The sequence below is a fragment of the Phocoena sinus genome, chromosome 8 (assembly GCF_008692025.1).
Source record: "Phocoena sinus isolate mPhoSin1 chromosome 8, mPhoSin1.pri, whole genome shotgun sequence".
Lineage (NCBI taxonomy): Eukaryota > Metazoa > Chordata > Mammalia > Artiodactyla > Phocoenidae > Phocoena > Phocoena sinus.
Genome location: NC_045770.1, coordinates 15,326,853 through 15,345,521, shown reverse-complemented (window position 1 = coordinate 15,345,521; position 18,669 = coordinate 15,326,853). Strand labels below are relative to the sequence as shown.

Below are 18,669 nucleotides of genomic sequence, written 5' to 3'. Positions count from 1 at the left end.
GGCATGTGGGATCTTCCTGGACCAGGGATCGAACCCGTGTCCCCTGTATTGGCAGGAGGATTCTTAACCACTGTACCACCAAAGAAGCTCTTTTTTTTTTTTTTAATTTATCTCTTTATTTATTTATTTGGCTGCAGAAGATCTTCATTGCAGCACGCAGGATCTTTAGTTGTGGCATGAGGGAATCTTTTACTTGCGGCATGTGGGATCTAGTTCCCTGACCAGTGATTGAACCCGGGCCCCCTGCATTGGGAGCGTGGAGTCTTAACCACTGGACCACGAGGGAAGTCCCCAAAACACGTGTATTTTTAAAAATTAAATTAAATCTGAGATTTATAAGTCTTTTGAATAATAAACAGTGCAAAAGCAAATAGAAAACCAGTACAAGCATACAAATATAAATGTGCAGAAACTGTTAAGTGACATATAATTTGAAATAAAAAAATAAAAGCCGGAAACAACCCTAAACCTATCAATAGGGCACTACTTAAATAAATTATAGTATATCCATAAGCATACTCTGCAGTATTAAAAAGCTTGAGACTAGAGCAAAATGTATTGATGTGATAGAACGTGGAGATATATTATTAAAATAAAAAATGAGTAGCAAAACCACTATATACAAAATAAACAACAAAGACCTGTATAGCACAGGGAACTATATTCAATACCTTGTAATAACCTATAATGGAAAAGAAGATATACATATATACTACTGAATCACTTTGTTATAAACCTGAAACTAACACAACATTGTAAATCAACTATACTCCAATTTAAAAACAAAAAACCAAATAGCAAAGAAAACGTCGGCAGTACATTCTTTGACATTGATCTTAGTAATATTTTTTGAATATGTCTCTTCAGGCAAGGAAGCAAAAATAAATAAATAAATGAGACTACATCAAACTAAAAAGCTTTTGCATAGAGAAGGAAACCATCAACAAAATGAAAAGGCCACCTACTGAATTGGGAGACGATATCTGCAAATGATATACCCAATTAATATTTGGTTAATATCCAAAATATACAAAGAACTCATACAACTCAACATAAAGAAAACAAACAACCCAATTATAAAATGGGCAGAGGATCTGAATAGACATTTTTCCAAAGAAGATATACAGATGGCCAACAGGTACATGAAAAGATGCTCAACATCACTTATCATCAGGGAAATGAAAATCAAAACCACAGTGAGATATCACTTCACACCTGTCACAATGGCAGGTCAAAAAGACACGAATAACAAGTGTTGGCGAGGATGTGGAGAAAAGGGAACCTTCGTGCACTGTTGATGGGAATGTAAATTGGTGCAGCCACTATGGAAAACAGTATGGAGATGACTCAAAAGATCAAAAAGAAACCTACCAGATGATCCAGCAATTCCATTCCTAGGTATTTATCCAAAGAAAACAAAGCCACTAATCAGAAAAGATATAGGCACCCCTGTGTTCACTGCAGCATTACTTACAATAGCCAAGATACGGAAGCAACCTAAGTACCCATCAACAGATGAATGTATAAAGACTTGGCATATATATATATATATATATATATATATATATATATATATATACACACACACACACACAATGGAATATTATTACTCAGCCATAGAAAAGAATGAAATCTTGCCATTTATGACAACATGGATGGACCTAGAGGGCATTATGCCAAGTGAAATAAGTCAGACGGAGAAAGACAAGTACTATATGATTTCACTTACATGTGGAATCTTAAAAAATAAAACAAATGAATAAACATAACAAAATAGAAACAGAGTCATAGATACAGAGAACAAACAGGTGGTTGCCAGAGAGGAGGGTGGGTAGGGCAAGAAGAGAAATAGGTGAGAGAGATTAAGAGGTACAAACTTCCTGTTGCAAAATAAATGAGTCGCGAGTATGAAATGCACAGTGAGGGGAATACTGTCAATAATTATGTAATATATTTTTATGGTGACAGATCATAACTAGACTTATCATGGTGATCATTTTGAAATGCACAGAAACAATGAACCACTATGTTGTGTACCAAGAACTAACACAGTATTGTAGGTCAATTGTACTTCAAAAACAAACAAACTCACAGAAAAAGAGATCAGATTTGTGGTTACCAGAGACAGGGGGAGGGGGAGGAGGAACTGGATGAAGGGAGTCAAAGCTACAAATTTCCAGTTGTAAGACAAATAAGTACTACAGATGTAATGGTACAACATGATAAATATAATTAACACTGCTATTATGTTATATGTGAAAGTTAACAGAGTATATCCTAAGAGAAAGGATTTCACAAGGAAAAGGAACTTTCACTTTTGATGTTATTTATTTTGTAGAGTCTGATTATTTTATAAGACACATGTATCAGATAGATACATAGATAGATGTTTTTAAAGAGACTTTGCGGCTATAAAATGTCCTGGAAAAGGGAGATCTATCCCAAAGTGAGAGAAAGGTACAAAATGAGTACAGAGGAAAATATTTCAATAGAACATGTAATTTCAGAGTTAGAATAACTTTACAAATAAGGAAACTAGAGCATTAAAATTTAAAACCTTTGTTTTAAACAAAACCATCACAAAAGTGAAAAGACAACCTACAAAATAGGAGAAAATATTTGTATGTCATATATCTGATAAAGGACTTATATCCAGAATATATAAAGAATCCTTGCAACTCAACAATAAAAAGACAACCCAACTTAAAAAATGGGCAAAGAATCTAAATAGACACTTCTCCAAAGATCTACAAATGGTCCCTTAGCACAGAAAAGATACTCAACACCCTGAGTCATAAGAGAAATGCAAATCAAAACCACAATGAGCTACCACTTCACATTCACTTGGATGGCTAAATCAAAAAGAAAGAAAATAAGTTTTGGTAAGCATGTGGAAAAACTGGAACCCTCATACATTACTGGTCAGAATGGAAAATGGTGCAGCCATTTTGGAAAACAGTTTGGCAATTCCTCAAAAAGTTAAATATGGAATGTTTATGATGCAAAAATTCCACTCCTAGGTATATGCCCAAGAAAAATTGAAACATATGTCCCACAAAACTTTGTACACAAGGGGAATTCCCTGGAAGTCCAGTGGTTAAGACTCCACGCTTCCAATGCACAGGGCACAGGTCCCGTCCCTAGTCAGGGAACTGAGATCCTACATGCTGCTCAGTGCAGCCAAATAAATAAATAAAATAACGTAATTTTTTTTAAAAAATTGGTACACGAATGTTCACAACAGCATTGTTCATAATAGCCAAAAGTGGGACTAATGCAAATGTCCACAATTTCATGAATGAACATGCAAAATGCAATATATCCATACAGTGGAATATTATTCAGCCATAAAAAGGAAGGAACTTCTGACATATGCTACAATAGATGAGCCTTGAAGACATTATACTAAGTGAAAGAAGCCAGACATGAAAGGCAATATGTTGTATGACTCCATTTATATGAAATGTCCAGAATGGGCAAATCTATAGAGACTGATTAGTGATTGATTAGGGTTGCAGGACGGAGGTTGAAGAAATGGACAGTGACTGCTAATGGGTCACTTCTTTTAAGAGGAATAAAAACATTCTAAAATGGATTCTGGGGGACTTCCTTGGTGGCGCAGTGGTTAAGAATCCGCCTGCCAGGGGCTTCCCTGGTGGCGCAGTGGTTGCGAGTCCACCTGCCGATGCAGGGGACATGGGTTCGTGCCCCGCTCCGGAAGGATCCCACATGCCGCGGAGTGGCTGGGCCTGTGAGCCATGGCCGCTGAGCCTGCGCGTCCGGAGCCTGTGCTCCGCAATGGGAGAGGCCGCAGCAGTGAGAGGCCCACGTACCATAAATAAATAAATAAATAAAATACAGTATTTGCAATAGTCATAATAAAAAAAAAAGAATCCGGGCTTCCCTGGTGGCGCAGTGGTTGGGAGTCCGCCTGCCGATGCGGGGGACGCGGGTTCGTGCCCCGGTCCGGGAGGATCCCGCGTGCCGCGGAGCGGCTGGGCCCGTGAGCCATGGCCGCTGGGCCTGTGCGTCCGGAGCCTGTGCTCCGCAGCGGGAGAGGCCGCAGCGGTGAGAGGCCCGCGTATCGCAAAAAAAAAAAAAAAAAAAAAAAAAAAAAAAAGAATCCGCCTGCCAATGCAGGGGACACAGGTTCGAGCCCTGGTCTGCGAAGATCCCACATGCCGCAGAGCAACTAAGCCCAGGCACCACAACTACTGAGCCTGTACTCTAGAGCCCGTGCTCCACAAGAGAAGCCACCGCACTGAGAAGCCCGCACACCGCAACGAAGAGTAGCCCCTGCTCGCCACAACTAGAGAAAGCCCGCGTGCAGCAACGAAGACCCAGTGCAGCCAATAAATAAATAAATAAATAAAATTTTTTTTAGAAAAAGAAAGAAACTGGAAGCCCTATGGAGTTAAGTGACCTGCCCAAAGAAAGCTGCCAGGCTAGTAAAAACTGAGACGTGAAACACGTGCCCTGACTCCCACAGCAATGCTCAGTGCATCACTTAGACTGCCTCGAGCTGCTCTGATGGGCCAAAAAGGTTCCCCAAAGACTGGAAAAGCAGAAAACACTGCTACTAGCATAAGGAAAGGAAGAGAAATTTAGGTAACACAACTAAAATGTTGTTTTCAAATTTTAATGTGACTCCAAAATTGATTCTTGGCCTAAAAATCTAAAAACCATTGATAGAAGAGGTTGTGACTCAGTAAAACAGTACCCCTTTTACTAAGAGTTCAATCAGAGCAGGGCACGGGATGCAGCTGCTGGCTGAAAAGGAAGAAGGAAAATGAGATGAGAAGAGGCAGCAGGCTGAAATCACCGGCCACTCTTCTGCATATGTCAGAGGCCAATGGCTAACAATGCTTCAAACAAGCTTTATTCTTGAGGACTGTGAAATCCTGTACCGAGATCCGCAAGTATCAGCTCAAAACTGAATTACCTCCCAGAATTACTATACACATATAAGATATTTAAGAATAAAAAATTAACATGGTATCTCTGCAGCTGACTTGGACACAAAGATCACTGCTGGAATACAACTGCCCCATCTGACTAGAATAACAATATCACTGTTGATGTAGAAATGGAAAGTAAGCCAAGAACATACAATCACTAAAAACATTATTTTGAGGGTTTAAAAAAATGAGCTACCAAAAAACCTCATCTATTGTCAGAACACTGCTTAGGCAACACTAGAACATTCTGACAGAAGGAAAGGACAACAGCAGGCAGGAAGCAGAAAGAAAGAAGTAAGAAATCCTGCAGGTGCCCAGCTAATCCTAATAAGAAACACACAGCTCTACTCCTGCCTTCCACAATAACAACAATCCTGTTCCTTGTGGTATACGAACCAAGATTTCTTTTGCCAGGAACAGGAAACAACTTACTATGTGAAAATGTCAACTTGTTCCATGGAACACTACACTGGCAGTGAACAGATATAAACCTTTCAAACTACAAAGTTTTGGCTGTTTCCTCAACCAAATTTTAACATCACTGGCCTATTGTCAAATTCAGTCCAGTTCATGCAAACTCTAACACAAGTGGACAAAAATACTACGCTGAAGTATACACTACAAATTTTAAAAACCCTATAAAATATCTTGTCCTCAAATTTCTAACAATTTGGCTTACTTACAAGTATAAAATTAATGCAGAAGTTCTCTTAACCCGCCACCTCTTAACCAACCTGCCGAAATAACTGATGCTTCCCCTTTCCTCTGTAAAACAACTGGGGCCCCAGCATGCAAGCTGGCCCCAATTAATAGCCACTCCCTCCACTCCTGGATATTTCTGCTCCCATCCATTAAGCTGCATGCTTACCAAGAATTAACTGGTTTTCCCCAAACCTATTTATACCAGTTGTTCTTGTTATTATAGTAATGCAGTTTAATTATCTATGTAAACGGATGAAAAATCTGGGAGAAAAGAAAGACATGTTTCTTTGAAAACTACGTTGAATGCTTAAAATGACTTGGTAAAGTCAAATTAGATGTGGATGAGACAAGTGTAAAAGACTAGGGGGAGAGAATCAAGAACTCAAGAGAGATTCTGTACTCATATTGCTTCACAGATGCCTTTAAATTCCTACTCTGCTTTAAAAAAGCAAAACAAAACTGGAACTCATAGATGATGAACTATGGGTATGTTTAACACAAACATGATGAAGAACTTCAATCAGGACATCAATATACAGAGAAAGGTCTACATCTAAGATTAGCGAATGTGTTTCTTAGACAAACTGCAAAGAAAAAGAAAAGGAGGGGATATCTATAGAGTAAAACAAACAATTTTTTAATACAAAACTTAAGGGACATCAATCAATTATAATGTATGGACTTTATTTAGACCCTGATTCAAACAAACAAGTGGTTAAAAAAGAAAAAATATATATTTATGTATATAACACTAATTTGATACTTAATGACATTAGAGAATTATTGTTAATTGTTTTAGGTAGGATAATGGTACTGTGATTATGTTTTTTGAGAGACAATCCTGGCCTATATAGAGATACATGCCAAAATATTCACAGATGAAAAAAATTCTGGGAATTGCTTCAAAATAAACGAGGGAGAAAAGAGAAGCTGGAAGTGATATGGGTGAAAGATTGGCCATGAGGTTATAATTGCGTACACTGAGTGACAGGTCGATGGGGGTTCATTATATCATTCTTTTTAATTTTGCTTATGTTTGAAATTTTCCATAATAAACACTTTTTGAAAAAGATTAGTGGATTAATGCATATTCACATTTTAAATTAAAATAAAATATTAAAAGTATATATGCATCATTATTTCTGATTTCCCTGCTTCATTCATTTATTTCCCCTAATTAACTAAGCAAATCACAACCCAAACTGACTGTATAAAAGGCCTTCTATTGGAGACAAAAGAAAAGAGCATATTGTCAGATGCCTAAAATACAGCAGTGGTAACCCCCAAACATTCTAAGAACGATATTCCACATGACCCAATTACCCTTGAAAACTCTTAACGCATAAAGTACAGTGCGTAAAGTAAATACAAACATAATAGGACTGGTGTATCACCACATTTATTCACATAATTATTTCCTCACCACCTTTTTACCATTAAAAAAAGAGAGGAGTAATTTACAACCTTCATCAATCTCTGAAATTCTCACTCAGGTTTACCGAAGGACAGTTATTTAAAAATCAAAGATTCAAGTAATCAGAGTCTTTCTCATTAACCTTTCTTCTCTCCTTCGGCAATTTCTCCAATTTAAGTTTATGTCTCTTTGTGAAAGACCAGGAGAGAATGATGATTCATAAAAAACAACTGAAAAGGTTAGAGTCACACTTAACTCTTTTCATTCCTCGTCCAGGTTTGGTTCAGGGAAGGAAGGATTAGGCAGCTGCTCCAGCCCTCTTTAATGTGTCCCATACCTACTGCCCTAGGTTTAGAGGTGCAGCAGAGACTTAAAAGCCCTACACTCCCAAACCAAGGAGGGCAGAAGTGGAGACAAAATAAAAAAAGAAGAGTTCATTCACTTCTGGGAGGCTAAACCCAGGCACAACCTTTCTGGAAAGCAATGTGCCAACATATGAATCAGATATCTTAAAAACACGTATACCCTCTGACCCAATAATTTCACATCCAACAATCTATCCTGAGAAAAAATCGGAAATGCTTCAAAGATTCACGCACAAAAATGGTCATCACAGAAAATTTCTAACAGTGAAAAACTGGGAAGGACCTTAAATTATGAAAAAGATTTAAAAAATAATGGCAGTCATACAACAGCAAAGTACACATCCATTAAAATTGATGTTTACAAATAGTTTCAAATGATGATAAAATGCTTATAATGATAAGGGGGGCAGAAATAAAATAGTCTATCAATATGATCTCAATTATGTATTTTACAATATTAATAACTGTTGCCTCTGGGGGGCAGGATTATGGGTGATTTTTTTCCTTCTGCTTCTTTATAGTTTTCTGAGTTTTCCCAATTATAATCAGAAAAAAATAGGGCAAGGTGGTAGAAGTGAGCCAGTAATAATAAGCAACTGGGTTGAAGAGAATTTATGCTCAAGACTTCTTGTATTCCTCCTCTATCAGGTCCCCGCTGCGAGCATTCAATTGCTCCTTTAACTTAACCCTTTGCCCACCCTGACAAGAATAACACTTATCCTCTTGTCTTCCAGTATCAGTAGCTGCTACTTTTTGCCTACAGATGACAGAAAAAATACTATTTGAATGAATCCATTTAAGGTAAGGACCAATAAAAGTAACCCATTGAAAAACAGTAGTTGTTTTAATCAGATCACTTAGTATAAAGAAAAGAACAAGTGGTAACTCCAACAAAGAGTGTGAAGTTACTTCAGGAAGTGCCAGCAGCCCAAGACAGCTTAGTGGGTCTGCAAAGAGGCTCCTAGGCAGAAGAGGGAAAACAAGGCACTGGCTGACCATACTGACTGTACCCATGGGACCTTCTCAAGGAAGAACCCGATGGGAGCCTGTATGTGTAAGAACCTTCTCCTTAAAATAAGGGATTTGAATTTAAATTGCAGGATTTACTTTAAATTATACTGAACTTCTTAATAATGAAAGTTTGAGATATGCCAAAAGTAACTTGCCCAAAAAGGCTGTGAAATCTCCTTACCTAGAGATTTGTGAGAAAAAGGTAGAATATTATTTTTCTTTAACATCTTAACTGGAGATAGAAAATTTCAATAATAAAATTCTAATATGCATTGAGTATAAAAAGCAAACTCAGCTCCCATTTTTTTAAAATAAATTTATTTTATTTATTTATTTTTGGCTGTGTTGGGTCTTCGTTGCTGGGCACGGGCTTCCTCTAATTCCAGCGACCGGGGGCTACTCTCCATTGCGGTGCACGGGCTTCTCATTGCGATGGCTTCACTTGTTGGGGAGCATGGGCTCTAGACACGCGGGCTTCAGTAGTTGTGGCACGTGGGCTCAGTAGTTGTGGCTCACAGGCTCTAGAGCGCAGGCTCAGTAGTTGTGGCACACGGGCTTAGTCGCTCCGCGGCATGTGGGATCTTCCCAGACCAGGGCTCGAACCCGTGTCCCCTGCATTGGCAGGCAGATTCTTAACCACTGCGCCACCAAGGAAGCAACCATTTTTTTTTTTTAATCCCTACATTCATTCACTAAATGAGTATTTACAGGCATTGTAGTAGGCACTGGGAATACAGCAGCAAACAATAGCTTAAAATCCCTGCCCACATGGCGCTGACATTAAATTATCACCCTGTGCCTCCTAACCAGCTTTAAAAGTTAGGTATTTTCTTCTTTTTCTCTTTAAGTAAAATGATTTTTAGAAATTTCAAGCATGTCAAAACACTGCCAGAAAACAAACAGCACCTAGCATTTGGACTGATCCAGAGACGCCCTTAATAAATACTGGGGAAACAAGACTAAAAAACTGTGTGTCTGAGGCACTGGGGTGGCAGGCAGACAATTTCACTATGTACGAGTTTGCACTTTTTGAATTTTGTGCCATATATCATTCATTCCTAGTTTTTGATAAACAATTTTTCAAAAGCTTATTGGCTGGCTGGCTGGAATGAATGAATGAAAAATTTCTTCTCCAAAAAATTCAGTCTCAAGAAATGTGGTTGGTTAACCTAAAATTTCACATTCAATTCTTCTGGAGGGAGCAAAGAGAATCAAAGCCTACTGCTAGTAAGCATGGGCTGGAGCTGAAACTAGGCAGAAATTTGAGGATTTCTCAGAAATTCCTAATCAATACCTAAATATAGTTTAAGATAACTGGCCAGAAGTACCCAAATGAGTGAGCCCAGCCTACACAGAGGAGCTTAAACAGGCGATGGGTTTGCATCTCCTTCCTTTTCAGTTTCTGGGAAATGAGACTGAGTATTTACAATCTGATTCCTAACTCTCTGACAAGCTAAATTCTGAGAAGAAATACTTATCAATGTGGCCAGGGACTCCTGGTCTACAGTGGATCACACACCTCCTGAACAGAAATATGTTCTAACATAACTTCGCTACAGCTCATCCAACAGTTTTGTCCTTAGCTGATGGAATTTTACTCTGAACAGATCCAGAAGAAACCCTCTCAAGCTAATTCATCCAAGACTGTTGAGGGCTTCTCAAAGACATTGCCAAGGTCATTATACACATTCCCATGGACAAAAGTCCATGAGAATGTACATAATTTTCATCCTCTGGATGTTATCAGTCATCCACAAGACAGCATGACTATACTATTATGCCAGAAGGGACTAAGCTATAATAGGGACCTATTATAAAGGAGGTAGGGACTCACCTGATGGGTGAGGTCATTCACCTGGGGAGCAGGCCAAGCTCTTAGATGAGAAACTAGAACCACATAAGAGGAGCCCTAGATAAATGGTTCTCTTGGCCCTCACCTGCATCATCAAGGTACGTATCTTGGTGACCAGTTCTCTTAATGAGTTATAAGATGGCACCATCCCCTGGAAACTGGTAGTGTTCTGGTAAATAAGGAGTCCATCTAAGAAATGTACCTTCAAAGACAGACCAGACCAACCCAACAGAGCAAAAGTATAATTACCCATGTTCCCTGAGTGTGAGCTAGATATAGTGGCAAAAGCAAACTATATAAGGCAGACTGTGTTTATGGTCATTGCTTTTTCTGTGTTTCTTTCTCTTTTTACTTCCTTAGCATTTTGAAAGGCTTTTTTGACACCTCAGTCATGTCAAGGGAGCACCAAGGGACATCTGAGTAGGAGACTGAAAGGCAAAGCAGTGTACCCATGGAGGACTGCAGGTAAATGACAGAGGTGATAGAGTGAAACAATGCCAAAGGACAGGTTAAATACAGTGTTGGTATATCCCCTACTTGGAAAATTTTCCTCTCATCATGACTTCTCATCTTTGGAGTTTGTTTTAATAGAGAGGATAAATAATCTTAGACTTTAATTAGTAGGTGTATTTTGTTTCTCTAATGAAAGAGTAAGTATTCAGAGGGCAAGGGCAATGTTCTCTATGATTGGAGGAGTCACGGTAGAGTTAACTAGGAGTAGGATACCTGGATTCTATTTCTACCTCCCCCACTAACTAGCTATAGGATTCTGGGCAAATGGGGGGTGGGAGAGAGACAGGAGAGAGCTGTGAGTCTAACAGATCATTGATCTAAACTACTTTGATGGCTCCTAAAAGCCTGAGATTCTAAATTCCGTTAAGTCCATCTTTCTAGACTCTAGAAAAGGAAGAGCTGGAATAGAACATCTCTAAGATCTTTTTTTTTAATAAACTTATTTATTCATTCATTCATTCATTCTGTGTTGGGTCTTTGTTGCTGTCCACTGGCTTTCTCTAGTTGCGGCAAGCAGGGGCTTCTCTTTGTTACGAAGCACAGGCTCTAGGCACACGGGCTTCGGCAGTTGTGGCACGTGGGCTCAGTAGTTGTGGCACGTGGGCTCTAGAGCGCAGGCTCAGTAGTGGCGCACGGGCTTAGTTGCTCCGCCGCACGTGGGATCTTCCTGAACCAGGGACTGAACCCGTGTCCCCTCCATTGGCAGGCAGATTCTTAACCACTGCGTCACCAGGGAAGTCCCCCAACATGAGTTTTTAAAAACATAAATCAGATAATGTCAGTGCTCTGCTTTGATATCTTCTCAGGTCAGTCCCCTGTTTCACACCCAATTCCATAAAATGGCCTATAAGACCCATATGATCTGGCCCCTGTCTAACTTTCTGATCTCATTCCTTACCATCCTTTCTCTTGTTCACTAAGCTCTAGGCACCCTGACCTTGGGTCTAATCTTTGGACAAACCAAGTTCATTTCTACCCCAAGGCCGCTGCACGTGCCATTCCTTCTGCACTGAATATTCCAACTTCTGAATCTTCCCAAGCTGCCTCTTTCTCATCATTCAGTTGTCAGCTCAAATATCACCACCCTGGAAAGGCCTTCCAGCACCCTGCCCCAGACACTCTCTAGCCCATTTATTTTCTTCATAGTATTTGTCACTACATAAAATTATTTGTTTACATGTTTCTTGCCTATCTCCTCCCATCGGAAAATAAGCTCCAAGAAGGCAAGAGCTTTCTTTCTCATTTGTTTTTGGGGTACTCGAGAGCCAGAGTAGAACCTGACACAAAATCTGCATTCAGTAAACATACGCTGAATGAATGAATGGACAAGGGAAAGGTTCCATCTCTGCGCAGAGAAGTTTTAGGTGTTTTTTAGACTTACAAAGGCTCTGGTAAGAAGAGCACATTTCTTTTTCCTTCCAAAGCATCCATTTTGTTCTCTTTTATGCCAGGAACTAGAAAACATTAGCCAGATTGATGCTTGGAAAATGAAAACAGCACTTCTGGCACAGAAATAACTAGTGTGGGCACCTCTGGCTTGAGCCAGATCTATGACTTTCTAGGGAGCTGGCACCAACGTCAGAATGTTAAAATAAACAGTTCTGACGCTGAAAGTGGAATACTGGTATTTTGACTCTGGAAAAACTAGTCCAAATCAGTCTTAGCTCTTCACAAAGTTTCAACAACCTATCTCAAAATGAAGCTAGCTGTCTTTCAATAGTCATTTCTAGATTATCTAGGGACGGAACTATCCTCCTCAAATGTAACTAATATAAATCTTGCTTTCAATTTCTTTTTGACATATTTCTATTTACTAATGAATCTTGTTTTCAGCCTTCTAACGAGCACAAGCATCATCCTTAGAAGTGAAAATAATACTATTGGCCCACTTTGAGTTGTTCTCCTCATGGAAATGAGTTCGCACTAAAACCACACAGCACACAGATGTGTCCTGGCTCGTCAGTATTTGGAAGGGGGTCAGGGAGCACAATGTTTTTTCTGTGTAATATCTCAAGTTAAGAATCCTGACCTTGGCCCTCTAGGTAGCACACCCTGCACCCAAGTGCAAGTGTCTCCTTAAGCTTGTCGGAATATTTCTTCATATTCTCCATGAAATTTAAGGGAATCTCTGGAGGAAAGACTGCACTCAAACTCTGTTCTGTCACCAGTCTGACAAAGTGTAGCTATACAAACACCCTGAATATTCAAGGCAGCCCAAATAAAAGCCAGTGTTAGTCACAGTCTTCATTAGACAAGTCTCATAACTATTTTAAAAGTTTAATGGGGCTTCCCTGGTGGCGCAGTGGTTGAGAGTCCGCCTGCCGATGCAGGGGACACGGGTTCGTGCCCCGGTCCGGGAAGATCCCGCATGCCGCGGAGCGGCTGGGCCCGTGAGTCATGGCCGCTGAGCCTGCACGTTCAGAGCCTGTGCTCCGCAATGGGAGAGGCCACAACAGTGAGAGGCCCGCGTACCGCCAAAAAAAAAAAAAAAAAATTAAAAGTTTAATGGAAAACTATATTTTTAAATGTCAATCGCATGAAATTAGCCCATAGTCCACAGGAATTAAATCCACTCTCTCAAAGAGGCACATGAAATAATAGCAAACTACTTTTTTAACCTGAAAGCAGCACATCATCAGGATGACATCTACCTACACTAAACAAGTGGCACTCATGAACTGTTCCAAAGTGGTGAAAAGCAAACAAAGGGGACTATGTCTTACTCATTTTTGTTACTATTGCATCTGATGATGATGATGATGAAGATGGTGATAGGGACTTCCCTGGTGGTCCAGTGGCTAAGCCTCCGTGCTCACAATGCAGGGGGCCCGGGTTTGATCCCTGGTCAGGGGACTAGATCCCACATGCTGCAACTAAGAGTTTGCATGCCACAACTAAAAATCCCACGTGCCACAACAAAGATCTTGCACACAGCAACAAAGATTCCGAGTGCTGCAACTAAGACCCAGCACAGCCAGATAAACAAATAAATATTTTTGAAAAAGAAGGTGATAATATTTACTATATACCTACTATGTGCCAGGTACATCTGTTCTAAGAGTTTCACATATATTATCTTATATAATCTTCATAACACCCAAACTTGTGAGGTAAGTACTATTGTTATCTCATTTCATAGATGAGGAAATCCAAGCACAGACAGGTTAAATTACCCAGCTATGAAGTAGCAGAAGATCCAAACCCAGCCAGTCTCATCCAAAGCTCAAGCTCTTACCACAAACCAATAAACAGGCAGGTGATATATCAATATATTTGTTAAAATACATTTTTAAAGTATTTGACCAATGGCTTTTATAGTCATGTATGCTCTTTTTTAAAATGCATACAAAATATATCTACTCTTCGTTCCCATTCATCCAACCTGTGAAAGTATGATTAGGTACAGGCAACCAAATAAGCAATTGAGAAGAGAAAATCTTTTCTTTTTTTCAATCTCTTTAATATTTTATAGTGTCCTACCAAAAGAATAGGGCCAGAGAATCTCAGACCAAGGCACCTCCAGAAAAGGGAACTCAAAGAAGGTAGGACAAAGACAGCCAGGGTGAGCTGCTGACCAAAGTATGTCACAGATGAATATTCTCTCCTGTTAACTGTTCTGCAGTGACCCTCTAAGCACTGCAGTTCTGCCAATATTAAGTCTGAGCTCATGAACGCCGTGCTGCAAAAGTCACCAACAACCAAATAGGAAAATATTTCCCTTTCTCTACTAATTTTATTCATCCCAGAGTCCTGATCTAGGAGGTTTGAGAGTTAACAGAATTTGGGAAAGGGCCAGTTTTACCACTTATTATTGGGCCGAGCACAGTAGCTTAGTCAATAAAGAAAGTTTACTTTAGCCTCTCAGTCCATGGAATAGGTAATGTGTGTAAGAAAAGGTGACCATAAGTATTCCTCTGATGTTCAGAAAACACCTATTACCTAACCTCTTTCAGACAACACAAATATCATCTGAATTACCTAAGTGTGATGGTTATATATGGTTATAGGAAAGACCTAGACCATTCAGTGGCCTACAGGGAGAAAAAGGAGAAAGAAAAAAAATCACATACCTCCAAAAAAACAAAACAAAAAACATGATACATTCTGAAAAGAGATGGGGAAAAAAAATAGCTAGCTCTCTTTGGTTCCAAGTGACCTGACTGAAGAAGTAAGGTAAACACTGCAGTGCATGGGAGAAAAATCTATCTACCTGAGTAACGGAACAGCAGCTTCTGCACTGCCAATACCCAGGCACCTTCCTTGTCATTATATAACCAAACCATGGCCTCAATAGGCCATCATACTGTATGTCAACAGCTCTTAGACACATCTGAGCTGTCAGCATTTGAGAAACCTTTCCAAAGTGGATTCAGATAAGCATGAAGCAGGCCAAAATATGTTCATCATGTACTCAGAGCACATGACAGCTCCTTGTGAATTAAGCTTCACTCATGTCGTCAGAGTAAGTTAAGCAGAGAAACACAGGGTGCCTATAACTGTAACTAGGAAATTGCACACCACTACAGAAACACAAATGAGTGCTGGTGTGGTCCTGTCACACATGCAACTCATTGTCCAAGCCATTTCAGCCTCATTCAAGATTTTGAATATTTCCATGCATAGGAATTGCATAACTGCACACCACAAATGATCAAAGAAAAAACCAACATAAACAGTGACACCCATTTATAAACAAGCTGATGTTTAAAATGCTGCAGTCCTAAAGAATACCAAAGACTTTGAGAAAAACTCAGACACACACACACACACACACACACACACACACACACACAATGGAAAATTAGAAAGCGGGGAGACCGGCCATAATTAGCCACTGGCTTTGCTGACTACTGAAGATAGAAATGTCTCTATTATATATAAAGCCAAGAATCAACTGTTTGCAATTACATTTACAAAAACATTCAACCCTCTGTCACAGATTTTTTTAATCAATATTTTGGTGTATCCAAGTGCTGTAAGATACAAAATTCTTTAAACCAGAGATACCATAAACCAGGCAACCAATTAAGTTCATAGAGTCTGTCCCCCAGAGGTCAGAGCAAAATAATCACAGGAGCTCGAAGTGATTACTTAGGTGGGAGGGGGAGGCCTTGGCGAAAGGAAATACCAAAACAAGGAACAAGGCTCCAACAACTAAAGCTGTTTGTAAACATAAATTTGGCTTGGCTAACAGTAAACACAACTGGAATCACTCAGGGGGGCAGAGATGCACCAGAATCTTGGCTCAGTCTACTCCCTGCCGGGGGGGGGGGGGGGGGGGGGGGGGGGGGGGGGCGGGCTGAGGGAAGCACCAGGAAACCTGGGACTTTGGGATCTCATTCCGCTCAGACCTGCAGACTTGAGGCCCTCTGATAAGACACTGACAGAAAGGCTGAAGGGGGCCCCCCAGAGAAAGTGAAACTGACCAATCAATTTTCCACAGCCACCCCCCAAAGCCACCCTGCTAAGAAGGGCCCCTAACAGTCTGACAGAAAGGAGGGAAAAAGGGACTTCAGGTCATAAGTGAGCAGGAGACAAGGCAGAGGTGTAAGTCACTGCCTTCTGAAAGCAAGGGGCTGCCAGAAGAGCAGAAACAAGGTAGGTGACAAGAACCAGAGGCTAGGCTGAGGAGGGGAGGGGAATTGACACGGCTTTGGTAGGAAGCAGCAGCAGCTGTAACAGTTCTTCATTAATCAGGGTGAGGGAAACACAAATTGCAGCTTTAAATATAATGAATGACTACGTCTAAAGTATTCATTCAAGTGAGAGACGGAGCAAATAAAGAAATCCGGAGTACAAATGGGCTTGTGAGTCCTGTCAAAATCAAACAATTCCTCCTCGGGTCTTCGATTCCAATACTCCCAATGAAGAAGACCACAGGAAAGAGCTAACCATATTTCCTCCAAAAATGAATTTTCTATGTAAAATATTAAATGGATATGGCTTCCTAACTGACCTTACCCAATTTCACCACACAGCTCCACAAATCCCTTGGGAACCAAAGGGCCCCATGAGTGTCTGGGTTCCTCACACACCTCCTCAGTCACCAGGCTTTCCCCTCACCACTGACAGCCCACCCTGGGCTCTATAAGGCCCACAGTTCTGGACCCTCCAACAACTAAATATAACCAGCAATCCAGCTCTCCCAAACTGTTTAACCCCTGAGTACCTAGGGCCACCACAAACCTGGGCCCCCCTTGGGCCTCTGTTCCCTGACCCCCTTCCTGCAGAAAAATAAAGTGCTTTTTTTCCTCCATATTTCCCCATTTTCTTCATCGCCTCCTCCAATAATCCTGTCTGTCCTCAGACTCCCATTCCCACCATCTATCAGTCTTGGACGATCAAATGCTGATTGGTGCCTCTGTCAAAAGGTACCAGATCCCTCATACCTCTCAGTACCCTGTACCCACCACATACCCCTGGTACGTGCCCCAGCTATCCTCGTTCCCCTCATAATCCCACATCTGCGGGCTGCCGGTTTCACCCGTTTTCCCCCCATCCTCCTGGTCCACATTTCCTATTCCCCTGCCCTCATTCCCTTAGGATTTCCTAACTGCTGGTTCCAGAGGCTTCTTAGCTTACTGCCTCCTGGCTCCGGGAGAGTTCCAAACCTCTTCTTTCCAATCATCCCTTCTACGACCCTCCGCACAGCCCAGGGAGCCCCCTCCCCATCCCCGGCTCCCTAGTTCCCCAGGTCCCCGCGCTCAGTGGCCCCCTGCGTCCCCTCTGCCGTGCAGTTACCCTCTCCCGGGTCCCCCGGTGTCCCCCACCTTCTGCTCGCCCGACAGCCCCCTACCCGTTTCCCCGGTCCCCAACGCTCTCCCGAGCCCCGCTCCCGCGCCGACCCCTCAGCCTCGGTGTCGCGGGGCTCTCCTGCGCCCTCAGCACTCGGACGGTCCCGGGCCGCGCAGCCCCGCCGCCGCCCGGTCCCACCGCGCCACTACCTTGGCCTTGGTGACGAGGTGCGTGGCCCGCTTGACCACAGCGAAGTTGCCCTTGCCGATGGTGCGGTCGATCTCGTAGTAGCCGATGCGGGCAGGCACCGGCCCGCGGGAGGCCGGGGCTGAGGAACGCGGCGGGCCAGCCGCCGGGGGCACAGCAGCGGGGGCGGCCGGGGGCCCCGAGGCGGGCGGAGGCAGCAGGCGGCCCGCCGGCCCGGCTCCCCCCGCTCCGGCCCCGGCAGCCCCGCCAGCTCCGCTCGCCGCCGCCGCCGCCATCTTGTTGTGCAGTGAAACCTCCGGGGCCGCGGGGAGCCGGCTGGGGGGAGGGGGGAGGGGGCAGAGGGGCGGGAAAAGAGGTGGGGGGGGAGACGGGGGACGTCACTCCGGGAGGCGGAGCGCCCGCGCCGCCGGGGCCTGGCGCCATGGCAACCGCTCGTCACGTGCCGACGCGCGTCACTGCCTAGAGCCATGGCAACCGTGACCTCACCGGCGAGCTCGACCTTCCCGCGTGGGCACGGTTCCTCGGGTGTCGGCTCCCGGGTGCCCCCCTTCGGGGAGGAGACAGTGGGCACCGCCAGTGTGCCAGCAGGTTCCAAGCCGCCGCAGCGTTGCCGGAGTCGGGGGGTGCTTATGCCTGACCCAAACCCGCCCTCGATCCCCCCGGAACAGCTAATGTGACCCCTAGTGTGACCTCTGTCCCAGTTCGGCAATCACCCAGGCTCCTTTAAAACAAAGTATTTCCTCATCACCAGAAATATTAGCACTGTCCCACTTTAGCCCTTGAGGCCCCAAAGGCAGGAATAGCTACAGTATCGAAGCAACTGTAACCAAGTCGGAAGCGAGGCAGGGGAATTCTTCAGTAAAATTCCTTCCTCTTAAAAAACCCAACTCACCCGGTACAACCACTCTAATT

The 18,669-nt window shown here is 42.4% G+C and overlaps 1 protein-coding gene across 1 annotated transcript in view; it reads right to left on the bottom strand.

The window, feature by feature from the left end:
• Positions 1-18,032, bottom strand: part of SIK3 (SIK family kinase 3) — a 256,996-nt gene extending 238,964 nt beyond the window's left edge. Inside the window, 1 exon segment of the mRNA XM_032640277.1 lies at positions 17,760-18,032. Within this exon segment, the coding sequence (XP_032496168.1) occupies positions 17,760-18,032 (273 nt within the window).
• Between the last annotated feature and the right edge of the window lie 637 nt (positions 18,033-18,669).